This window comes from Phyllostomus discolor, chromosome 1, assembly GCF_004126475.2.
Source record: "Phyllostomus discolor isolate MPI-MPIP mPhyDis1 chromosome 1, mPhyDis1.pri.v3, whole genome shotgun sequence".
Classification (NCBI taxonomy): Eukaryota; Metazoa; Chordata; class Mammalia; order Chiroptera; family Phyllostomidae; genus Phyllostomus; species Phyllostomus discolor.
Window position 1 is genome coordinate 87,076,484 of NC_040903.2, and position 25,543 is coordinate 87,102,026.

Sequence of the window (25,543 nt, forward strand, 5' to 3'; positions counted from 1 at the left end):
GGACGCTTAGAAACAGATGGTAAAGAGATTTTGTAGGCCAACGGGAAGGTCCCCAGGTCCCGCCCTGGAGACCGAGGCTGTTGCAGGAGCTTTGGAGGGGAGCCAGGTCAGGGATTGTAACTTAACAGCTCCCTCCCTTCCTAGAGTGGGGAAGTCACAGACCCGAGCCAGGAGGGACCTGATGCTTAAAGTTGCTGGGGGGATAAAGACACAGTATCAGCCAGCAGTGTACCCCAGCTGGCAGCATACCCCAGCTGGGACAGTGGTTGTTGGTCAGGACAGTGCCAGAGAAATCAGGGAGCCGGGTGACATCTGGAGATGGGAGAAGAGATGGGCTTTGACTGGCTGTGACCCAGATAATCTGTGCATTGGTAAGGGAGTTGGTCTGTGTGGAAAGCCAGGTGCTTCTTAGGAATGGCCATCCAAAACCAAGGGGAATTCGTTCAAAAGAGGCTCTCAGCCACTGTGCTAGGAACTCTTGAGCTCAGCAGCTGGGTCAGTGAAGAGGGAGGAGTGGGGTGTGATTTGCTCCCACTCAGGACACCACACAGATTGATCAAAGGGGAGCAGCAGGGGCTCAGAGAGGTAGCAGAGCCCAGAGAGACTTAATTGAACAGAACTGGACTGAGCCGAAGGGACTTCATATGCAGAACGCCCAGGCCAACAAAGAGGGAGGTGGAGGAGTGCAACTTGCTCCCACTCAGTGCACCCCACAAACTAATCAAAGGGTTGCACAATGAGGTGGGTTAGAAGCTCTGGCCTGGCACATGTGTGCAGAGTGGACAGTATGGGCCACACCGTGCTCTGAGGGCGCGGGCTGGAAACTGGGCACCTGGGATTATTGTGGACCAGACTGAACCCCCATCCTGGGGGAACCACAGGAAAGGAAAAATACATGCTGCCTGCAGCATCTGGGAAGACCAGCAAAACCCGCTTAGCAGGTTGAAAGTCAGCAGGAGAATTTTTTGTTTTTCCAAGTGTAAGACAAAAAGATCTGGAGCTGAGAGAAGACCAGAGACAGATCCAGAAAAAAGTCAGAAGGTGAATACCAACAGCTGAGACAAATTTCACTTTACTATCTTTCAGAACTTGCATTTTCTTTTCTTTTTTTTCTTTTTATTTCTCATTTCTCTTCTTTCCATTTAATTATTTTTTTTGGTTTTACTTGATTTCATTGTTTGATTGGTTTTCTTTATTCTCCCTCTCATACTGCATTTAAATGTTTCTTCTTTCACTTCACTCATATTCCAGTAACAAACTACTCTTGGTCTTTTACTTTTTATTCTTCTTATTCAGATTATATATTTCTTATCATATTATTGTTATCCCAAATCCCACACAGTACCCTTCCCTGGTCTTTATCCATTTCACTATCTTCCTTAGCTTTATTACTGTTGTGGTTAACTTTGCTCTTTCATACACTATGCCAAGTTTCTTTTCCTTACCCTCACTGTATTTCACTATCTAACCTCGCATAAGCATTCTGCTTTCCAAAGTCAGCTCACATTCTTTTCCCTTCTAATAAGAGTCTTATGTATTTTTTACCTTTTATAAAAAGTGGCTAGTTGGGTACAATATCACAGTTATTGCTATACTTCTCCAAAGGATCTCCTATCGGTTCTCTACTTGTTAGTACTTTAAATCCTACAGAATGCTCTCCCACTGTCTTACTCCATTTAGCCTTCACCCTGCCCCTGACCACTTGAGTAAGAAATTTTATCTCATTATTTTCTCTCTCCCCCTTTTTATCCTCCCTCTTTCTTTTTTTCCCTCTCTCAACCTGGACTTTACTCCTCACCCTTATTAGTTTGCTGCCCCACCCTCTCAAAATCATTTTTCTTTATTGCAAACCTCTCACAATTCACTTTTCACTTTTCTCCAATATTCTTATACCCATTCCACCTTTATTAATTTCATTCAACTGGCATTGCTATGGACCCTACTGTGGGTTTTCTGCAATTTTGCTCCCATTGGCCCAGTACCTTTTCAATTTTACTTCAAAATTCATAGTATACCCTGTCCTCTTCTTACCCTATTGTTCCCACACCCTTTTGTGTTTAACTTATGTTGTAAATTTTCCTCTCTCCCTTTCTTCACCTTAGTTCTATCCCAACTCTTATCGATTCTCCTCCCTCTTACCACACAACATTTTCTTCTCTTCTAGTCATCTCATGTTCCTATTGTCATATCATATAATATTTGCAATCCCTCTTCACATTTATTAATGTTAGTTCTATTGCAGTAGAGACTGCTGATGTGGTAGAGGGTTTTTGTTTTGTTTTGTTTGCTGGCGTAGGTTTGGCGGTCTTGTAATATTGCTTTGTTAACCAAAGCCTATACAGCAGCATACAAGACAAGGTGGGAGTTGTGAACACTGGTAAACCCACTGGAAAGGAGAACCCACCAACAAAAGAGCCACCAACAGGTAAAGCCCAAGTACAACAAGAGAGCCCACACAAAGAGAAGGAAGGGCAACCCTAGAGCATCCAGACAAGGAGATCAAAGAGAACACACCACTGAGTCCCACAGAAACCCTACGACAAAAGTTTTCCCAACAAAGCCAGCTGGCAAAGCAGGGCATGTGGAATCTCAGAAACAAACAAAAAGAGTCACCTAAAATGGGGAGGCAAGGAAAGAACCTGCAGTCAAAAGGAATGGAAGATTCCTCAGTAAAAGAGCTAAGTGAAATTGAAGAAGAAAACTATCAGATACAGAATTCAAAAGAATGATTATAAGGGTGCTCAATGAACTGAAAGACAAAAACAAAGAATTGAGTGGGAACTACAACAATATGAAAAAAGGAAATAGAAAGTATGAACAAGAACCCAGAAAAAATGAAGAATAAATTATCTGAAATAAAAAATACACTAGGAGGAATTATAAGCAGGTTATAACAAAGAAATACTCAGGTATAGCAGCTGCACAAAGAAAGACTCAAAAAATATGAAGATAGCTTAAGGGAACTTCAGGGCAACATGAAACACAACAACATTTGAATCATAAGAATACCAGAAGGAGAAGAAAAGGAGCAAGGGATAGAAAACTTGTATGAAAAAAATAATGACAAAACACTTCCTGAACCTGAAGAGGAGAAAAGCTACACAAATTCAGGAAGCACAGAGAGTCCCAATTAAGATGAACACAAAGAGACCACTCCAAGACACATCATAATTAAAATGCCAAGTTTTAAAGACAAAGAGAGAATCTTAAAGGCAGCAAGAGAGAAATAGGAGGTAAAATACAAGGGAGCCCGAATAAGGCTAGCAGCTGACTTCTCAATGGAAACGCTCCAAGCCAGAAGGGAATGACATGAAATATTCCAAATCATGAAAATCAAAGGGCTGAAACTGAGACTATTACTGTACCCAGCAAGGCTCTCAATTAAAATGGAAGGCCAAATAAGGAGCTTCTCAGACAAAAGAAGGCTGAAAGGACACACCTCCATGAAACTGGCACTGCAAGATATGTTAAAGGGACTGCTTTAAGAAGAGGAAAAAAAAGAGCATGAAAGAGAGGAGCACAGGTATGAAGGGAGAAAAATGAGTAAATACCTCTCAGTAATAACCTTAAATGTTAGTGGATTGAATGCTCCCATCCAAAGACATGGGGAAGCTGAATGGATAAGAAAATATGATCCACACATATGCTGCCTACAAGAGACCCAGCTCAGAAAAATATACCCACACAGCCTGAAAATGAAGAAAGAAACATTATTACAAGCAAATGGACAGTAAAAAAAAAAGCTGGTGTAGCAATACCTGTATCAAACAAAATAGATTTTAAAACAAAGGCTTCATAATACTCAAGGGAAGAATTTATCAAGAATACACAAAGATTATAAGCATATATGTACCCAACATAGGAGCACCCAAATACATAAGGAAAATCTTGGAGGACTTCAAGAAAGACAGCCACACAGTTCTACTAGGGGAGTTTAACACCCCACTATCAATAATGGATACATCTTCCAAACAAAATATCAAGGATATTGTGGCATTAAACAATGCCCTAGACCAAATGGACTTAACTGATATATAGAGAGCCTTTCATCCCAAAGAAGCACAATACACATTCTTTTCAAATGCACACGGAACACTTGCAAAGATAGACGACATGCTAGAACACACAAAAAAAGTCGCAACAAATTCAAGAAAATTGAAATTATATCAAGCATTTACTCGGACCACAAGGGCCTGAAACTAGAAACCAACCTCAAGGAAAAAACTCAAAAACACTCAAATTCATGGAGATTGAATAGCATGCTATTAAGCAATGAATGGGTTAATAATGAGATCAAGGAAGAAATCAAAAAGTTTCTGGAAACAAATGAAAATGAACACACAAAAGTCCAAAACTTATGGGACACAGCAAAGGCAGTCCTGGAAGGGAAGTTCATAGTGACACAGGCCTACCTTAAAAATATAGAAACATTTCAAATAAACAGGCTAACCCTACATCTACAAGAACTGTAGGAAAAACAACAAAGACAGCCCAGAGCAAATAGAAGTAAGGAAATAACCAAGATCAGAGCAGAATTAAATGACATTGAGATTAAAAAAACAATTCAAAGGATCAGTAAATCCAGGAGTTGTTCTTTGAAAAGATAAACAAAATCGACAAGCCTTTAAGCAGGCTCATCAAGAAAAAAAGAGAGAGGACCCAAATAAATAAAGTCAGAAATGAAAGGGGAGAGATTACAACTGATCCCACAGAAATACAAAAGATTGTAAGAGATTACTACAAACAACTCTATGCCAAGAAATTTGAAAACCTGGGTGAATGGATAAATTTCTAGAAACACATAATCTTCCAAAACTGAATCAAGAAGAAGCAGAAAGCCTGAACAGACCAATAACACCTAGTGAAATCAAAACAGTAATCAAAAAACTCCCAGCAAAGACAAACCCTAGACTGCATGGTTTCACAGGAGAATTTTACAAAACATTTAAGGAAGCGCTAACCCCTACCCTTCTCAAACTATTCCAAAAAATCCAAGAAGAAGGAAGCCTCCCAAACTCTTTTTATGAGGCCAGCATCATCCTAATCCCAAAACCAGATAAAGACATAACAAAGAAAGAAAACTACAGGCCAACATTACTGATGAACATAGATGCTAAAATCCTCAACAAAGTATTCGGAAACCACATCCAGCAGTACATCAAAAAGATCATATACCATGATCAAGTGGGATTCATCGCATGGATGTGAGGATGGTACAATATTAGCAAATCAATAAATGTAATACATTACATAAACAAGAGAGAAAAAAATTACATGATCATATCAATATATGCAGAAAATACATTTGATAAGGTACAGCACCCATTTATGATAAAAACACTCAGCAAAGTAGGAGTAGAGGGAGCATACCTCAACATAATAAAGGCCATATATGAGGAACCTACAGCCAACATCATACTCAATGGGCAAAAACTAAAAGCTTTCCCACTAAGAGCAGGAAAAAGACAAGTATATCTGCCTTTATCATTTCTATTCAACATATTGTTGAAAGTCCTAGCCACAGCAATCAGACAAGAAAAAGAAGTAAAAGGCATCCAAATTGGAAAGGAGGAAGTAAAATTGTCAGTTTGCAGATGACATAAGAGTGTACATAGAAAACCCTATAGACTCCACCAAGAAACTAGTCAACATAATAAGTGAATTTGGCAAAAGAGTGGGATACAAAGTCAATATTCAGAAATCAAAGGCATTTTTGTATGCTAACAATGAAATATCAGAAACAAAAATCAGGAAAAACAATTCCATTTCATATAGCAACAAGAAAAATAAAGTACCTAGGAATAAACCTAACTAAGGAGGTAAAAGACCTGTACTCAGAAAACTACACAACAATGAAGAAAGAAATTAAGGAAGACACAAATGAAAACATATATGATGTTCATGGATTGGAAGAATTAACATCATCAAAATGTCCATTCTACCCAAAGCAATTTATAGATTCAGTGCAATTCCTATTAAAATACCAATGATGTATTTCACAGATAATGAACAAACATTTCAAAAATGTATATGGAACCATAAATGACCCCGAATAGCCACAGCAATTTTGAGAAAGGGGAACAAAGCAGGAGGGATCACAATAACTGATTTCAAACTATATTGCAAGGCCACTATAATCAAAACTGCCTACTGGCATAAGAACAGACACATAGATCACTGGAATGGAATAGAGAGCCCATAAATAAACCCAAGTCTCTATGGTCAAGTAATATTTGACAAAGGAGGCAGAAGCATAAAGTGGAGTAATAATAGCCTCTTCTACAAATGGTGTTGGGAGATCTGGATAGCTACACGCACAAGTATGAAAACTCGACCACTAACTTACACTATACACAAAAATAAACTCAAGGTGGATAAAAGACTTGAACATAAGTCACAACACCATAAAAGTCCTGGAGGAGAACATTGGGAGGAAAATCTCAGATATTCCATGTAGCAATATTTTTACTGATGTGTCCCCTAGAGCAAGGGACATAAAGGAAAGAATAAAATGGGGTTTCATCAAAATAAAAAGCTTCTGCACTGCTAAAGAAAACATCAGCACAATGAAAAGGGAACCAACCATATGGGAAAATATATTTGCCAATGATACCTTGGAAAGGGGTGTGATCTCCAAAATATGTAAACAACTCACATGACTCCACTCCAGGAAAACAAACAATCCAATTAAATTATGAGCAAAGAACCTGAACAGACACTTCTCCAAGGAGGATGTACAGAGGGACCAGAAACATATGAAAGGATGCTCAGCATCACTGGCCATCAGAGAGATGCAGATTAAAACCACAATGAGATACCACTTCATGCCAGTGAGAATGGCCATCATAAACAAATCAACAAACAACAAGTGCTGGTGAGGTTGTGGAGAAAAGGGAACCCTAGTATGCCACTGGTGGGAATGCAGACTGGGGCAGCCACTGTGGAAAACAGTATGCAATTTTCTCAGAAAATTAAATATAGAACTGCCTTTTGAACCGGCAATTCCACTGCTAGGATTATCCCCTAAGAATACTGAAACATCAATTCAAAAGAACCTATGCACCCCAATGTTCATAGCAGCACAATTTACAATAGCCAAGTGCTGGAAGCAACCTAAGGTGTCCATCAGTAAATGAGTGGATCAAAAAACTATGGTATGTGTACACAATGGAATACCATGCAGCAGAAAGAAAGAAGGAGCTCCTACCCTTCACAACAGCATGGATGGAACTGGAGAGCATTATGCTAAGTGAAATAAGCCAGGCAGTGAAAGACAAATACTGTATGATCTCACCTATAAATGAAACCTAATCAACAAAACAAACAAGCAAGCAAAATATAACCAGAGACATTGAAGTAAAGGACAAACTGACAGTAACCAGAGGTGAGGTGAGAGAGGGATAATGGGGGAAAATTGGAGAAGGGTCATCAAGGAACATGTATAAGGGACCCATGAACAAAGCCAAAGGAGGGTGGTATTGAGGGTAGGAGGTGGGGGTGGGTGGGGTGTTGGGAAGAGGTAAGAGGAAAGGGACACAACTATACTTGAACAAAAATAAATAAATAAAAATGGTTGAGCTGGTAAAGTTCACACTAGGTGTATTTTACTACAACTTTTAAAAAGCTTTCTTCTTTAATATCAACTTTCTGATCTTTCACAATGTCTGTAGGTCACAATATAACAAAATAGTTTCAGTGGATAGGTAGTCACCATAGCCCTGCTTGATCTGCTTAGTCCACAATTAATGATAGTAATGATATTCTCACATATTTTGTATCATGCATGATTATGGTTCCAAAGCAGTGGTACCTCTGTAGACTCACCTTGCCTTTTACCCTCAGAAGGAATTGCAGGTGAGTGCATAATACTTCAGCTCAGGTCACTGATGTCTGGTATGGTTTCTGGTCACAGGCACTGAGTGATTTTCTGAAGAGACAGAAGACTGGAAGATTTGCAACTGCAGAAGAAATAGCCCTGCTTTGTGTGTATTTGGCTTCTGATGAAGTAAGCATTCCTCCTCCCAGGGAGTTCATTATCTTAATCACATCCAGCCACTATTTGCTCATCAAAAAATGTTGCCTTAGAGAGTTATGGCATATATATTGCTAAGATGCTGCAGTTACTTAGACAGATCTGTTCTGATTTGATTTTCTCAAAGAAGGCCACTTTGACCTGAGCTGCCAACTTTCCCTCATTCAACTTTACATGTCAGTAAATCTTGTAGCAAATAAGTAGAGGAGTGAAAAAAATTGCTCAATTTATAAAAGACAATTGCTTTAAAAAAAATTTCAGCTTGGGCTACCCTGGTTCAGGGTAAGTCAAACAAATGAGCCTCCAAAATTATGAGAGTTTCAGGTGAAATGGAGTGAGAGTTAACCAGATTTAATTGTGTTTAGGTGTAGGAAACATAAAATTGGCATTTGGTCATTTTCATTCTACTGGTCCCTTGTTTAAAAGACTCCCACTGGCTCTTTTTTTTTCTATGAACTCTTACTTGCGTGTCATTGTGTATGAATATTCCAAATTCTGCCTCTTTCCACTTTGCACCTATTTAGGAACCAGTTTCTTCTTTAACAGCAGCTTTAAAATGGTAAACTAGTGCAAAAGCAGAAACTACGTTTATAAGGCATAGAGCACAAGAGCATCCCTCTTTGTTTTGTCTTTGAATGTTACATGATGGGGGGGAACTACAATGTATGCAAAGAGACAGGAAAAGGAAGTAAGTAGGTGGGATTCAGGAGGTGTTACTAATCAGTTAGTTCCTCTTTACAGAAACTTGTTGCACTCCAGGTGGCTGGTGAATGTGACAGATATAGGGTTTAAAATGTTTTAATGACAAAGTAATTACTACTTCAGAGAACTATTAACAACAGTTGTTAATAGCTGGGAAACTTGTTAGACAAATTATCAATTAAGCAAGTATGTTGGCCTTTGTGATTTCTCTGAATGCATATCTTCAGAAGAGCTCGTTTGATTTTAGGATACAGTTGGTTAGTTGAATTGCCCTTGTTTATCCAGAGCTTAGGTTACCAAATATTTGGAAATGTTTGGCTTGAAATGTGCAACAAAAGGAACTTTGGGCTTTTAAAGGGGCCCACAGGAGTCCGTAAGTATAACTGACAGCTTGCCTTGTAAAAACAGTTGGGAGAATTGGGGTCATTTTTTGGTAAAATGATTAGTAAGGCCCTAGTTCATCTACATTATACGATTGGCTTTCACAGAATAAACTTTTTAAATTTCTGTACTTATATTTTTCCTTGCTCCCTCTTCCATTGCCTCAGGCTTTAGATAAATTTAAAACTAGAAACACAAATTTGACTCTTTTTTTCTGTATTTTTACATTTCTTTTTTTTTTTAAGATTTTATTTATTTATTTTTAGGGAGGGAAGGAAGGGGGAGAGAGAGAGGGAGAGAGACAGGGAGAGAGAGAAACATCAATGTGTGGTTGCTGGGGGTTATGGCCTGCAACCCAGGAATGTACCCTGGCTGGGAATCAAACCTGAGACACTTTGGTTCCCAGCCCGCGCTCAATTCACTGAGCTACGCCAGCCAGGGCTCAAATTTGACTCTTTACTATCCATGTTTAAGTGAAAAGAGATTTTTCAAGCCGTACTACAAGAAATCATTTTAGCTTTAATTCCTTGGAAAATGAAAAAATTCTGTGGAAAAAATGTTATTTGTTTTAACTCCTTTAGTTTAACACAGCTTTATATCTAAAACAAGTATAAAATTTTTCATAGTTTAATAGATTATAATCATTATTTTCATACAAATTTAAAATAAAATTTTTATCCTCACCCCAGGACATCTTTCCATTGCTTTTAGAGAGAGGGGAGGGGAGGAGAGAGAGAAACTTTGATTAGTTGCCTTCCTGGGCACGCCCCAAATGGGGTCTGGAACTACAACTTGGGCACGTGCCCTGACCAGGAATCAAACCTGTGACGTTTTGGTCCACAGGACGATGCTCCAACCAACTGCGCCACACTGGCCAGGGCCATACAAACTTTTAAAATACATACATTTTTAAAATGCTTCAGTTCCTGTAATTGCCTGTGTGTATTGATCAACTGTATATACAGTATCTTTTTAAAAACAATTTTGTTTGGTAATTGACATGACCACTTTATAATGGACACACTTGGTTATATTCAAAAAGTTTATTAGTGGCATAAAATTCAGCTATTTTAGAATAGTTCTGAGTTTCAAAATGAAAATGTACTATTCTAGCCTATATTTTATTCTAATTTATGGAATGACCATATGTCACCTAACTTTTTAATTTCCTGATTCTGAGACCAAACACCTGACAGACCTTGCTTAGAATGTGACACATGCTAAAATACCAGCCAGAAGCCCGACCAAAAGAACACTTGGCAATTTCAAAGCATCCAAAATTTAATTCAGAGTTACGTAAATTCTCTTTGTTAAGTGTCATAGAAGAATTGAAGAAACACAACCTGTGTTAAACCTGGTTAATTGTTGTGTCCCCTTGTGTTTGTCACCACAGTCCGCCTATATGACAGGCAATCCTGTCATCATCGATGGAGGCTGGAGCTTGTGATTTCAGGATCTCCTCACTGGGAAGGCAGGCCCTTCCTATCCACGGCAAAGCTGGTTGTGCAGAAAACTCACCATTATGTCCTTCTTGTTAATCATATAGGAATGAAAACAAGCCCTTTCTAATGATGTCATTGCTCACAAGTCCAGTTCTTTAAATATATTAATCTCTTTCTAATCTCCTCTACAATCATTGTAGATGACCTAAAAGATAATGAACTCACTGCAAATGGGTAGTTTTAAAAATAAACTGCAAGTTATAAGCATATAACATAAAATGCCAGTATGAAGGAAAAGGAAGGTTTTTTTAAAAAAGGTATTAATTTCTATTTTACCTCTATTTCCCAATATTCAAATATTTTATACAGTTTTGCATTTGTTAGTATATGGGAACTAAGTTTAAAATCTTATACCTTTGTAAATGAATACCAAGCGTAAGAAGTAGTTTGACTTCAATAACTTACATTAAAAGGAGTTTAGTCAGAATTATTGCTGATCTGTTACATAAAACAAAAATAATGAGCAGGTATTTATACTTACCGGATATCATCACTTACAGTTAAGTACTGTTTTCTTACAACTTAACTTCTTGCTCTAACTAAAAAATCCTTATTAAAATAAGCAACGATATATATTTTTTAATTTTATTTTAATCATTGTTCAAGTACAGTTTTCTCCCTTTTACTCCCAATCCAGCCCACCCACCAACCCTCCCCTCTTCCCTCCCATTACCACCCTCCCTCTAGTTTTTGTCCATGTGTCCTTTAAATTTTTTCCTGTAAACCCTTCCCATTGTCCCCTGAAAATCCCTCTTCTCTCCCCTCTGGTCACTGTCAGCTTGTCCTCTATTTCAGTGTCTTTGGTTATATTTTGCTTGTTTCTTTGTTTTGTTGTTTAGGTTCCTGTTAAAGGTGAGATCATATGGTATTTGTCTTTCACTGCCTGGCTTGTTTCGCTTAGCATAATGCTTTCCAGCTCCGTCCAAGCTGTAAGCAATGATATTTGACATGGGCCTAAATAAATATAGTTAACTAACTTGGCAGTATTGTCAGTTTGGGAAATATTTTCTTTAATTAATTATAGATTTTCTTCACGAAGTTCCAGGATAACAGATGAGAGGACATGGAATTTGGAAATAATCTCTAGACAAATAAATATAAATGAACCATGTAACAGAAATAAAGAAGAAAATAAAAATTTTGAGAAAATGCTAGGTAAATCTATGGGTGATTATCAGAGATTATTAGAAGTTTTTTCTTGTTCTCTTGGTTACAGAGTTTTATTTTTATTTTACTTGTTACTATTTCAAAAGATAAAGTGGTATGATGCACATATGTAGCAGCTACTCAATAAATAAGTGGTTATACTTAGCCTTTTCTCTTTAATAATAACAAAGGAACTATTAAAATAGGCAAAGAACAGATAATATTTTATGAATCAGGAAGAATATTTTGCAGTTGATGAAAGTGAGTTAAAACTGACAGCAAAGGATTTTTTGAATGGTATTCCCAGAGTCCATTGATGATAAGATTCAATTTGGGGTCTGGAGCAGGTACTACTCTACTGGTTCACCTAGAACAAGTCACTGAATTTATGTTGGATTTTAGTTTTCCAGTTTGTGAAATTAAGGAATTGGGCCAAATGACCTGCATTTCTTTTGGGTGTATCACAACCAAAATGCTGTAACTTCTTATAAAGTGAGGTATGGAATCCTAAAGTTTATGTTATGGAGTACTTTACGCTGTGAGTGAGTACACATGTATTTGTATAGCTGTGAACAAATGAATTCTAAATAAAAACGTGATGATTCTACAAAATGCATTCTAACTTTAACAAATGTTCCCTCATAGTTCTCTCAGAGTTAACTATAAGCTATAAAACATTATAAGCATTAAAAGCAAAGTAAAATCTAGCCCAGTAGTTCAAAGTTCTCCAAAGTCATGCTAATCAAATCAGGTGATGTATCAATAAAGCTCATATGACTGAAAGAAATGGAAAACTATGTTTCATTCCTGCAGTAAGAGGAAGCTGAATGTCACTAGAAACTTGAGCGAGCTTTAGAAGAGGAAGGGTTCAATTTAGGAAAATCATCATTTTAGATGCTCTGAAAAAGCTTATTGGACAGAACGTAGGTTCATCCATTCTTTCCACAAAGGAGGACCTGAGCGATGAGTGGTTTCTGGCTGGTGGAGGCGTGTGCTTGGTGGAGAACACTGTTACTTGACATTGTTCTTGCCTGAAACGAGGTGATAAAACTGGGACTTGCTTACAGAAGTGAAAAACAGGTAAGAAATTTCTTATTTCAGATGGAAATGAAAATTACCCCGAAAGGGACATGTGGGCACATGCACATACTTAGTTGGAGGAGCAAAATACAGAGCAGGGAAGGCAGGGAAAAAGAGTCAAATAGCTGATGGAAAGGTTAAAACCTAAAACAATTAGAAGGGCACGTGTTCAAGAAGCGGTCTTTTATCCTGCTTAATTGGTCAGTGGAAGAATCTTAGTCTTCCCATCGCGCACGGAAGACTCCTTTACAAAATACAACTGAAAGGAGGCATTAACATCGAGAATATAGAGGTTGGTGTAGGGAACCATAAACCAGCCACGGCCGTCAGCCCTCAATCTGGCTCCAGAGAGCCAGCGCTGCGCGTCCTCGCCCCGGGTCTAGTCGTCTTCGAGCACCACTCCGCGCTGCGCCCTGAGGGTGGCCTCTCCAGGAAGCTCCCGGGAACGCCGCGTTCGCGTTCATGGGGGCACCAGGGGTGGCAGGCGGCCCAGCGGGAACGAACGACTGGAACGTACACAGGGCCGCTCCGAAGTCCCCGGGAAGTGGCCTCCCGGTGGTCTGCAGTGCGAGCCCCGCTTCCCCGCCGCCTAACCCCCAAATCAGCATGGATGCGTAGGGGACCTGAGCCCCGGGTTGCTCGGGTCTGCCGCAGCTTCCCCGAAGGTTGCCCCGAGGCGAGGCCGCACAGCTCTTTCGAAAAGGCCGGGCCGCTGTCACGTGGCGCGCCGTCGGACTCGCTGGAATCAATACCGCTCCGCGCTCCGCCTGCCGCGAAGAGCGAGCCAGTGGCCGGGAGCGCCGCTGCTGGACTAGGCTCCCGGGCAGAGCTTTTTAGCCAGTTTCCTAGTTGTGGGGCAGAGCCGGCTGCCCGTACCAGAGACTGCGAGGTGAGTGTCCCTGGAGAACGCAAAGGGTGCAAAGAAAACCCGCCAGCCGCGGGAACCTTGGTGGCTTTGCCAGGCCAGAACTGGGAGCGAGCCTCCAGCTGTTTCTGTTGTGTTGTTGTTAGGCTGGGTTTCTCTTGGTTCTGTTTTAGGTCTGAAATCAACCAGAGGGTGCAGCTGTTGTGTGTGGGCTAGGTTAGCACTCGGAGGTGCTAAGTACCGTCAGGTCGTACTGACTGGAAAAAAGAACCACCTGTCAAAGCGCACGCTGAGTATGTCTGTGGCTTAACTTTAATACCAGGCATCAGCTTGTTATCTCATCCTTGTTGTCTCTCTGGACTATGGTAAAACTTATGGCCCTAATAATTAATAGCAGAAAGGCACCATTTTTTGACAGCACCCAGATAGAGACCTTTCTTACCCAGGTCAACCTCTGTTTTCACTGAAAGACTAAAACTGCCTCTGTAATGGGGTCTCCACTGGACATTATTGCTGCTACACAGTACTCATAAAATTCTGGCTTACTGTTTCTCTCCAAACCAAGAGTGAAACATTTCAATTCAGCAAATACCTGTGTGTCTTCTCTGGGACAGGCAGGCATGGGGACAGGAGACACAAATATGAATCAAAGACAGTTTCTGTCTTTCAGTAGCTCAGAATCCAAAGGATCTGACCATACCAAAAATCATTAGATAGTGTAATTCATGCTATACTAATAATATGAGCAAAGTGACTTATTCACACAATACATTTTCTAGCCTATTAAGATCTTTAGAATTATAACCCTATTGACTAAGTTTGGGGCCCTTTTTTATTTTTATTTTTTAGGGTTTCCATAGAAGGCACTATAGAATAAGTGGGGGGAAGTCAGTAATGTAGGGCTGAGTACGGGGCCTACACTTAAATCTACTGTGCCAGGTATGGAGGTTTGGCACTCAGATCCTTTTCTGCCTGCTTCTAGTGTGCGCTCTTGTACTGGAGGCACTGAGAAGCCAAACACACTTCCCAAACTGCCTTCCAGCTAGCGCTCTGGGTGTGAAATTAGGGTCAGGCAAATAGATGACTTGTCTGAGATTTCGAAGACAAGGGTGAGGCAGAGGTCATCTCCCTGCTACTTTTGGCTGTTCTCTGGGGGCAAGGAAGGTCCAGGAGATGCCAGTGTCCAGTCTCCAGAGTTGTGGGTGTTGGCTAGGACTTCCAGGTTCCGCACTGTTGTGTTGAATCACCAGCTCTGTAGCTATCAAAAGGCAGTTGAGGGAGGTGTAAACATATTCGGTGCTCCCTCTCCAGGCAGCTCCCAGATCCCAGCTTCTCAGGGTCACAGCTACAAGTGGTGTTCTTGAACCATGCAGTCCCTGAGGGACCTCCTGATGGTATCAAAATAGTACATACTTTGGTTATTCAGTTACTGATATTCTAGAAATCATTCCTGGAAGCCAAGCCTAGACCCTGTGATTCTAGCCCTTTCATCCATTCAGTTAATTCCCTGTAAAATCTCCTTCTGCTTAAAACACCAGGAGTGGTTTTGGTTTTCTGCTTTCCTTGACTCAATTAATACGTTTGGTATGTAGCCTCTAAGAGGCACTACACCTAAATCTCTTTAGTTTCTTTAGATGAGAAATGAAACCATGAGGGTAGATCCAGAGACTGGCAGTGACTTGAATGCCTTCAGTGGGGCTGTGCCTTCTCCAATTGCCACAGACCCCATGTTTGAGTTTGGCCCTGAAAGCACTTCAATTTGTTACCTATAGACCAGATTATCTGTGAAGTCTCTTACTCTACAAGTATAATGTAAAATGTTTCTTTGTTTAAAACATTTACAGAATATCCTATCACAAGAGATTGTTGAATATCTGGTTCATGACCAATTATTTGTTAGTCCTTCTGATAATAAATAGGTCACCGACTCTTTGGTCCACACCCGGACCCCAATAATAAGAGATTTTTCCTCTGTGGAAAGGGGTTTACATCCATTTTTCACAATGTCTGGGAGCAAGTGGAGCTGCCTACGTGTGCTCTTGCTAAATGAGAGGGTGCTCATGATAAGTTCTAAAGAGTGTTTAACAGCCTTATAAAGTTATTAAGTACATCTTGTCAACATAATAAAAGTTCTTTGTCTTTTTAGAAATCTATTCTTTTATTTACTTTTCTGTGGTTTATTTGAAGGACTAGAAGTTTCAAAATTACCTGTGCTTATCTGTGCTCTTCGGTAGAGTAGATACATGCTTCTTTCTCAGGGAAAATCTTGTAAAAGGAAGATAAGGGAGGTCTCCATAGGGACGCTAATATGTACCCTGTACTGCTTTTAAGGTTTTCTATGACATAGGCACTGTCACTGCTTTACAGATGAAGAAACTTAACCAGACCGATTAACTTGCCCAAAATCACCCCAGTGGGACGCAGTGTCACAGGATTTACACTCAGGGTTTTCATCTCCATTTCGTCTTACCACAACACTTCCTGAGCACAATACTCTAATTAATACAGCCATGCACAGAATTCCCTACATGGACTTTTCACCTCACATCCTGTAATCGTGTGGTCCTCTGCCTGTAATGGCCTTGATTTTCTTTGCAAGACTAAATCATCTTTCAAGGCTTTATTCAAGTATCACTTGACCCCAGCCAAGCAAGGCAATACTTCCTTTCCCTTGTTTAACTCTATACCTACACTTCCCACATTGCAATTACATTACCTAAAGGTAACACTAACAGCTGTAACAGGTGAACTCCAAAATCTCAGTAACAATGCAGTGGAAGCTTATTTCTTTCTCAGGTAAAGCCTATTTCTCACTTATGTAATGATGTTTGGCTGGTGGCCTTCTATTCAGTGATCCAGGAACCCAAACTCTTCGTACATGGCACTAAAATGTTATTTTGTGAACATATTTGAGAATTATCAATACAAAGGCAGTGTTCTGATCATTCATCTTCTATGAAGATTTTCACCACGTCAAAAAGCTAGGGGTACTGGGTAAGCCAAAGGTTCCTCATCATTATTCCTCATCCTAACTTTGCAGAGTTGGCTTCACATCAAAATCATTTCTTGTATTGGTTGGGTTGCTTTTGGCAGCAAGTAACAGGACATTTGGCCAAAATTGCCTTTAGAAATACAAGCCTGCTCTTCTCATACAACAATATGTCTGAAAAAGTGGACCCAAGATTTGTATCAGTAGTCCAATGATATCAGAGTCTATGTTGCTTACTATGAGCTAATTTTGACTTTTTCTTCATGAGTAGATGATGGCTGCTAGAGTTCCAAAGTATACAGTCCCCGTCCACAACTCCACCTTTCCCCAGCTCCCCCACACGCAAACACAAGGGCCTTTGAGGATCAAAGGAAGAGAGAAATTTCCCCTTGCCTCTTTTTATTATGAAGTAAAGTCTTACCCAGTGGCCTCAATAGCCTTACCCACAAATTTCATTGGCAAGAAATGAATCACACTTAGCCCTAAACCAACTGCTGGCAAAGAGGAATGGTGCTACAAAGATTGATGCTGGTGTTGGTACTGGAGCAGGGACCCACTGGCATAAATGGGCAGTGGCATTTAGGCAGTAAATCTTGTCTGCCATGCTTGGGGAGATTCAATCTCTAGAGATAATGATTTTAGTAGACCAAGAAATAATATTTTAAACCTAAAATTAAATACTTGCCCTTCATAAGGAGAGAGATTAGAAAGAAGCCAGTATCACGTCTTTCTTACCTAGCTATAGCGTTGTGGTTTTTTTTAAGGTTTTATTTATTTATTTTTAGACAGAGGGGAATACAAGGAAAAAGAGAGGGTGAGAAACATCAATGTGTGGTTGCCTCTCACACACCTCCTACTGGGGACCTGGCCCACAGCCCAGGCGTGCACCCTCACTGGGAACCAAATTGGCAAACCTTTGGTTTACAGGCCAGGACTCAATCCACTGAACCACACCAAAGGGCAGCATTCTTTTATTCACATCTCATTACATAGTGTTTTACTACATGATGATTCAACCAAATTACTATATCAATTAAACAAATAGAATAGTAGTTTGCTCTTGATAATGTGGTCTCATGTGGTTGGCATACCTAACACTTACAAATAAGGTTATTCTCATTTAGGAAAATATTCCTAATCATTTCAGTAATTTCATTGTCAGGGAACTTTTAAGGCCCTACTCTTTGCTTGATCTGAATTCCTCACTACTGGGGAGGTATGACGTTAAACCAAGGGAAACAGGGAAAAATTTTCAACAGGGAAAAATTGGGACAATGTAATAGCATCATTGGTAAAATATAATTTTAAAAAAGAGGAAAACTAAAAAGGCTCAACTAGGATAAGAGGGTACACACAGCCACACCACTCAGGGTTCCACTTGGGAAATGAACACTAGATCAGAGTTTATCAGCAGAGTCTGGAACCTGGAAGGTTTCTGTATGTTCTGCATAGAAATACTGTATGAGACTAAGAACCTACACTTTCAGTACATGACTGGATGAACACCAAAGATAGTAGAGTCTGTTATTATAATCATTATAGAGCACTTAATAAACAGTTGGGCAGATCCCCCTTCCAATGCATGAATCCATCCCATAGAGTACTCCAATAATCCATAAGAATTCTCAGTAAGACCTCCCCATTAAATGTCAGCTTGCCCATGTGACAAACAGAAGATAACAGAAATAACTAGCCTTTATCCATGTAATGACCTCTTAGCAGGAGTTCCATTGATAGCAGTAAGCGTATTTTACTTGAGCAAAAGCCTATGGACATTTGCAAATTGATAGTTCGTTTATTTCCTCTGAAACATCATAGAAAGCTCTTTTAAACATTTAGATCACTAAGATAACCTGAAAACGAGAAGGCTGGTTTCACAAACATCACTCTGTATATGAACATGTATTCACAGAGGCGGTTTCCCAAGTACGCTTCACTTGCTGGGAGAAATGGGCGAGTGGCCAGGGCTGCTGAGTTTCACCTTCATCTGTCCTACTTGTTGGATTTCAGGGTAAAGTTTTACTTGATAAAAGATTTTTGGCTTAAAAATATTTGAAAATTACTACTATAGAAGATTCTAGGTCATTCCCCATCTTCTTTGAAAACCACAAAAACAAAAAATGACCTTAAATTGTGTCTAGTGGGATTAAGTTACCTAAAATCCAATTACCAGATTCTGTCCATGAAAAGTACCATCGCTGTCTATGGCCATACCACCCTGAACGCTCCCGATCTCGTGTGGAAAATACCACTGCCAAAGAAAGCTGTATCATTTTGTATTCTCTAAAACTTTAAGAATTGTATAATTCTTTTTAATATATTTTAAATTATTTAACACATAAGAAAATCTTATACAAATTCTAATACAGAAATACAGAGAATAAAAATGAGAATATAAAGAATAAAAATCATGCCAATTTTATTTCCTCCCCAAAGGCAAATACTGTTAACAGACTTTTTTCTATGTACATACATACACATACACATACACACACACACACACACACACACACACACATACACTACTCATGTTCTTGATCTGTAGTTTTAAGTTGGGAGGAAAGGCTAAGCAGACTGTTCCTTGGAGGTCCACAGGTCTTTGGCTTTGGTGGCATATGTCCCTAATACTGGCAAATAAAGCTCACATTAAGCCAACATGGTTGCTAAGTATGTGGAATCCTTTGGGAAATTCTGTTTACTGGGAATGCTGAAGAGAAAGAAGCACAAGTGGTTCACAGTGTTTGCACGTCTTTTTATTAGAATGGTGTGGGGATTGCCTGAGCGTGTTAGGGGTGTGGGTAGAGGGGGCAGAGAGGGAAAAATTGGGACAATGTAATAGCATCATTGATAAAATATAATTTTAAAAAAGAGGAAAACCAAAAAGGCTCAACTAGGATAAGAGGGTACACACAGCTCACACAGGGGGCAGGGGGAGGGGGCAGGCGCACCTATTATGCCAAGACAGGGTGGCCAGGAAGTTGTACCACTTGGCCCTATAGGACCTTTTCAACTTTTATTATTCCATTAAATGGTGTTTATTAGGTATTTTGAAACCATCTGTTTTTTTCTATATTTCTCATTTTTTAATTTTTCCATCCCAGACACCCACATCTCAGATTGACTCTCCCCCCATGGTTTTATTGAGATATAATTGACATATAACATTGTATTAGTTTAAGGTGTACGCACAATAATTGGATACATGTATACACTGTTAAATGATTAACACAATAAGTTTAGTTGATATCTATCATCTCACACAGTTGCAATATTTTTTCTTGTGGTGAGAACTTTTAGGTCAAATCAATTCTTAACAGTTCTCTTGAAGCATCTCTGGAAGCAAAGATTTTAAAAGACTTCCATAAACACCATGGAAAAAATAACTAAGGTTCATAAAGTACAGTATTTCTAAATTAACATTGTTGAAAAACAAAGAATTTCACTGAAATTAATTTTCTGGATAACTGACACCTATTTTACTGAATATCAATTTTTTAAAATGAGATATCATCTCATTAGGTGAAGATCAGCCAATGGATGAGCCTCTTCAGTCTGGGGACTGTGGACTAGGTTGGATGGGTTCTTTCTCTGCTCTGGCAGTCAGCTCTCTCTGAAGTGCTGTGGGTGAGGTGAGCAGCCACATAGGTCTAGAACAGGAATTTGGATTATTTCTTTCAGTGTGTTTCAGAATTTTCTATTTTCTCTCTCCCTGTCCTTCAACCCATTCTTCAACAAGTTGGCACAGCTATTAATTGGATAACTTAGGGAAACAAATTTGAAAATTAAGAATCAGAGGTGATGGCCCCAGTCAGGTGGTTCAGTTGGTTGGAGTATACACCAAAAGGTTTCAGGTTCAATTACCAGTCACAGCACATAGCTAGGTTGCAGACCTAATCCCCTGTCGGGGGTGTACAGGAAGCAACCAATCTATGTTTCTCACATCAGTGTTTCTCTCTCTCTCTTTCTCTCCCTTCTTCTCTCTTTGAAATCAATAAACATATCCTCAGGTGAGGATTAATGAAAACCATTTTCTTAAAGGAATCAGAGGCAATGAAAACCATTTCCCCAGAAATGGCAAGTTAGTAAACTGAAGCAGAGAAGGGTAGTTTCATGTGTTTGCACCTGTTATTAGAAGAAATGTCCTGTGCTTCAGTCCTTAAGTGACCTCTTTGGGACTTTAGACTATGCATTGTGAGAACCAACTTTAATAGGTTTGCTCTCTGTTTTTGCCTGTCTCTTATGCCTTTAGATATAATTGTGGCTATTTTTCATAATGAAGAATTTTCTTGGAGAAAATGACTTTCTCAACCCTTTGCTTTTTTCATGGCCTGAAAGTCCTTGGCAAATTCTGGACCTGAGATTTTGTTTGTTTATTTCAGGACCTTACTCACTGGAAATTTTGAGCAAAATAACCCAGCCTATTAAAGAACCTCTCAAGTAAATACCAAAGATTCTGGTAGAGTCAATTCTCATGTGTGACGTGGGCACTATGAGCATTGAATAGAAGCTTAAGCAAATGACTTGGGGCTTAGAGAAGGAATCTGATGAAACCAGACTTGTGAGGTGGGACTAGAAACAGACCAGGAGTCATTGTAGAGTTTTTAGAGTTTGCCATGAGCAATCACTTACTTATTCATTCATATATTCAATAAAAATATTTACTGACAAACTATAATGTGCTAGTATAGCAGAGAAAGTGTTTCATAATGCTATGAATTATTGTGTGTGGTCTCCTATGTTTCCCAGACCTTCTGCAGTTTGATGGAGTTGGAGACTCTCTTGGTCAAGGGTCTGTGAGTAGATGTCACTCTGGAGCCAAAATATTGAATATGGAATTTTTTTTTATTTTAACATTCTCTTTAATGGGCTATAAACTATATTTTATATTTTAATGCCCTTTAAAACAAAACATTTCCATATCATTTTTTTCTTCTCATTTTATTGAAGATGTAAAATCACCTTTGTAAACATCTGTTATGATGCAGGGCATCTTTCAGGACCCATTCAGGTATAAAGGTTATTACTAAGGATTCATTTGGTAGCAAGTGGCAGAAACCAAACTGAAACTGGTAAGGAAGGTATTGGCTCACCTAACGGAAGGGGAGATGCTTCCAGGTGTACCAACAGTGTGGTTATTAATTTAGAGTTTTCTCTTTCTCCCTTTCTATATTAAGAATCTGCTTTGCTCTGTGGTCATTTTGCTCTTTGGAGGGCTTTCCTTGTATGTCACAAGGATTATTAACAACTCTGGAGTTCAGCAACCCCAATAGAAAGAAAGCTCTTCCAGTGGTTCTAGTAAATACTTTAGAGCTGACTCTCTGGTGAGTTATGGGCCAGGTTCTCATGACTGGAGCAATCATGTGATTGGCAAGGAGCTCCCTCATTGGCCAGGCCTGTCCTCATCTCTGGGGCATTGGTGGAGCATGAGGTTTGGGGAGATTGCGGAAAACAGTCTAACATGAAATACATCAATAGGGAATCAGGGAGATGCAGAGTCCAAAAAACAAAATTAGTGCACTGTTACCCAAAAAAGGGCAGGCCCAAACTACAACTATTCCCTACGGAAAAAGATACTTATCCCCACATTTTGCAGCCTGAGGTTGCTATCTTTTTTGTGTCTTTCACTGGCGGCTCTCACTCACATTGCTGTCAGTTTGCATCTGTCACAATCTCTTTCTACGTTTTAATTTATAACATCTTATTTTCCAAAGGTTTGGAAACCAGATAGATGGGCAAAGTCATCAGAATTGTTTTCTTTTTTTAATTGTGGTTCAGTTACAGTTGCCCCAATTATTCCCCCTTTGCCCTACCCCGACCCACTCCGACAGGCAGTCCCCACCCTGATGTCCTTGTCCATGGGTCCTTTACACATGTTCTTTGGCTAGACCCTTCCCGTTATTCCCCCCATTATCACTCTACTTGCTCCCCTCTGGTCACTGCCAATTTGCTTTTTATTTCCATGTCTCTGGTTCTGTTTGGCTTGTTTGTTTGTTTTGTTCATTAGGTTCCACTTATAGGTGAGATCATATGGTATTTGTCTTCCACGACCTATCTTATTTCACTTAGTATAATGCTCTCCAGTTCCATCCATGCTGTCACTATAAAAGTTAATGGGCTTTGCGGTGAGACCTCAAGTGTTTACCTATGAGTAAGGAGTATAAATTTTCTACTTTATAATGGATTTCATGACATTTCTTAGAACCCTTCAAAGGTCATTTTTACATATTCTCTTTCTCTCTCTCTCTCTGTCTCTCTCTCTCTCCCTCTCTCTCTCTCTTTGCCAAAAGTACCTCCTTAATACACGATGTACTGTTGTAATATCAAGACCCAGTGACTATGAATAGTAAATATTATGAACATGGTTGTTTTAAGTAAAGGTTACATTTTGTAATTTTACTAAATTTAAGTGGTTTTCTGAAGTGAGAATGGTGGTGTGTGTTCTTTTGGAAATGAAAACATAATAGAAAATAAACAGAGTTAACTAGTTAGTTTTAAGTTCTTTTCCTGGGCTTATTAAAATACTGGTATTTTATTTTAGCTTTTTCCATGTAATACCTCTCTGATCTCTAATAAGTACTTTGGCTCCCATAGTGGAGACTGTAGGGAAATAGGAAAAAAATTTTTGGAATACAAAGCTGTGTAAACACCCACAGGTAACATGTATTATGCAACATTCCAAGTTTTGATTGTTTATGTTACAAAGAACCACAATGTAAATCAAACTAAAAAGGTTTGCACAGCAAACAAAATCACCAACAAATGAAAAGAGAATCCACTGAATGGGAGAACATATTTGCCAGTGATACATCTGATAAGATGTTAATTTCCAAAATATATAAAGAACTCATACAACTCAACACCAGGAAGACAAACAATGCAATTTAAAAATGGGCAAAGAACCTAAATAGACACTTCTCCAAAGAGGATGTAAAGATGGCCAATAAACATAGGAAAAAATGATCAACTGCACTCATCATCAGAGAGATGCAAATTAAAACCACAAGTTATCACCTCACACTGGTCAGAATGGCCATTATTAATAAATCTACAAACAAGTGCTGGCAAGGATGTGGAGAAAAGGGAACGCTTGTGCATTGTTGGTAAGAATGCAGACTGGTGCAGCCACTGTGGAAAAAAATACGGAGTTTCCTCCAAAAGTTAAAAATGAAACTGCCTTATGACCCAGTGATTCCAATTCTCGGAATATATCCTAAGAAACCTTAAACACTAATTCAAAAGAATATAAGCACCCCTATGTTCACTGTCCATTGTTTACAATGGCCAAGATCTGGAAATAGCCCAAGTGCCCATCAGTAGATGAGTGGATAAGAAAAACTGTGGTACATTTATACAATGGAATACTACATAGTCATAAAAAAAAATCTTACCTTTTATGACAGTATGGATGGACCTGGAAATTATTATGCTAAGTGAAATAAGCCTGTCAGAGAAAGACTTATACCACATGATTTCACTTATATGTGGAATTTAATGAACAAAATAAACAAACATAGTGGAGATACACTCATGGACACAGAGAAAAGACTGGCAGCTATCAGCACGGAGGGAGGTTGGGGAACTGGATGAAAGATGAAGGGATTAATCAAAAAACATATATACTGTACATAACACATAGACACAGACAACAGAGTGGTGATAGCCAGAGGAAAAGGCAGGGAGGAGTATAGTTGAAAGTGGACAAAGTAGTGGAAATGAGGACAGAGACTTTGCTTGAGGTAATGGGTAGACAAAGCAGTGTGCAGATGATGTTTTATTGAGATGTACACTTGAAACCTACATGGTTTAGCAAACCAGTGTCACCCCAATAAATTCAATTAAAAACACCACAGTAATATTAGTCAAATAAATTTGTAAAAGCTTCATATTAGCCAATAGTTTATGTCTATTAGAAATAATCATTTATACTTTTTGGTCATTTAAAAATAGTCTTCAGGATTTATTGATCCTTTGAATTATTCTTTTAGTCTCTAAGTCAATTAAAATCTGCTCTGATCTTGTTCCCTTTCTTCTACTCACACCAGAGACATGGAGATAAAGAACAAACTGACAGTGATCAGAGGGGAAGGGGTGGATAATGTGGGGAAGAAGGGAAGGGGGCAAGTCAAGGAATATGAATAAGGACTCACATGCACAGACAATGGGGCAGGGATTGAATGTGGGAGGGAGAGCAAGGAAGGGGAGAGCAACGGGGAAAAAGGTGGGACAACTGTAACTGAACAAAAATAATTTTTTAAGGAAATAAATAAATAAACAAAAACATGCTTCATGAGTGACAGAGTTGCGTGATATTGGGAATTTCATAAAGGAGGTGATTGCAGTGATGCTGCCTAAGAGACTCTATGTAATTGTTCTAATGAGAAAGATGAAGAAATGACAGTGGTGAGTGTTATTAAATTATGCTAATCAAGAAGTTAGCCTTGAAAGAAAGAGGTAGAAAGCATAATAAGTGAAATCAGTGGGATTAAGTTGTAAATTCTTGAAGACTCCTGAGGCCTTGTCCAGCTTAATAAGAAAAGCAAAAAGATTCTTAGAGAATTATGATAATTAGAAGGCGTATGAGTGGCTGATAACCAACACTATTACCATATGCCTGGTTGGAACTACTCTAGCCTCCACTGTATGGATAAGGAATTACTGTAGTTACAAAGAGGCTAAGCAATTTGCTGTATGATGGAGCTGAACTGCGGGCCTGGGTTTGTCCACCTCCAGAGCCAGCAGACCTCTAATAGTGGTGTAAACAATTACTTCAAAGTTTGGCAGCCCAAAACTGACGTAGCAACTCAAGGATGCCACCAAAGAACCAGCTCCTCCTGTTTTACATATCT

At 39.2% G+C, this 25,543-nt stretch overlaps 2 protein-coding genes across 6 annotated transcripts in view; both read left to right on the forward strand.

Annotated features, from left to right (window-relative positions):
• The window catches only part of BDH2 (3-hydroxybutyrate dehydrogenase 2), a 28,822-nt gene extending 17,735 nt beyond the window's left edge, over positions 1-11,087 (forward strand). For both annotated transcript variants that reach the window (XM_036025858.1, XM_028506930.2), the window contains exons 9-10: positions 7,913-8,005; positions 10,509-11,087. In XM_036025858.1, coding sequence (XP_035881751.1) covers positions 7,913-8,005; positions 10,509-10,562 — 147 coding nt within the window. In that variant the 3' untranslated portion in view covers positions 10,563-11,087. The remainder of the gene's footprint in view (positions 1-7,912; positions 8,006-10,508) is intronic.
• A 469-nt stretch (positions 11,088-11,556) lies between these two features.
• Positions 11,557-25,543, forward strand: part of SLC9B2 (solute carrier family 9 member B2) — a 50,276-nt gene continuing 36,289 nt past the window's right edge. Inside the window, exon 1 of one of the 4 annotated variants that reach the window (XM_036025832.1) lies at positions 11,557-12,843. The gene's annotated coding sequence lies outside the window, so the exon portion shown is untranslated. Of the gene's footprint in view, positions 12,844-13,605; positions 13,733-25,543 lie in introns of those variants that run through there. The other 3 variants (XM_036025844.1, XM_028506882.2, XM_028506881.2) reach the window with 3 other exon arrangements.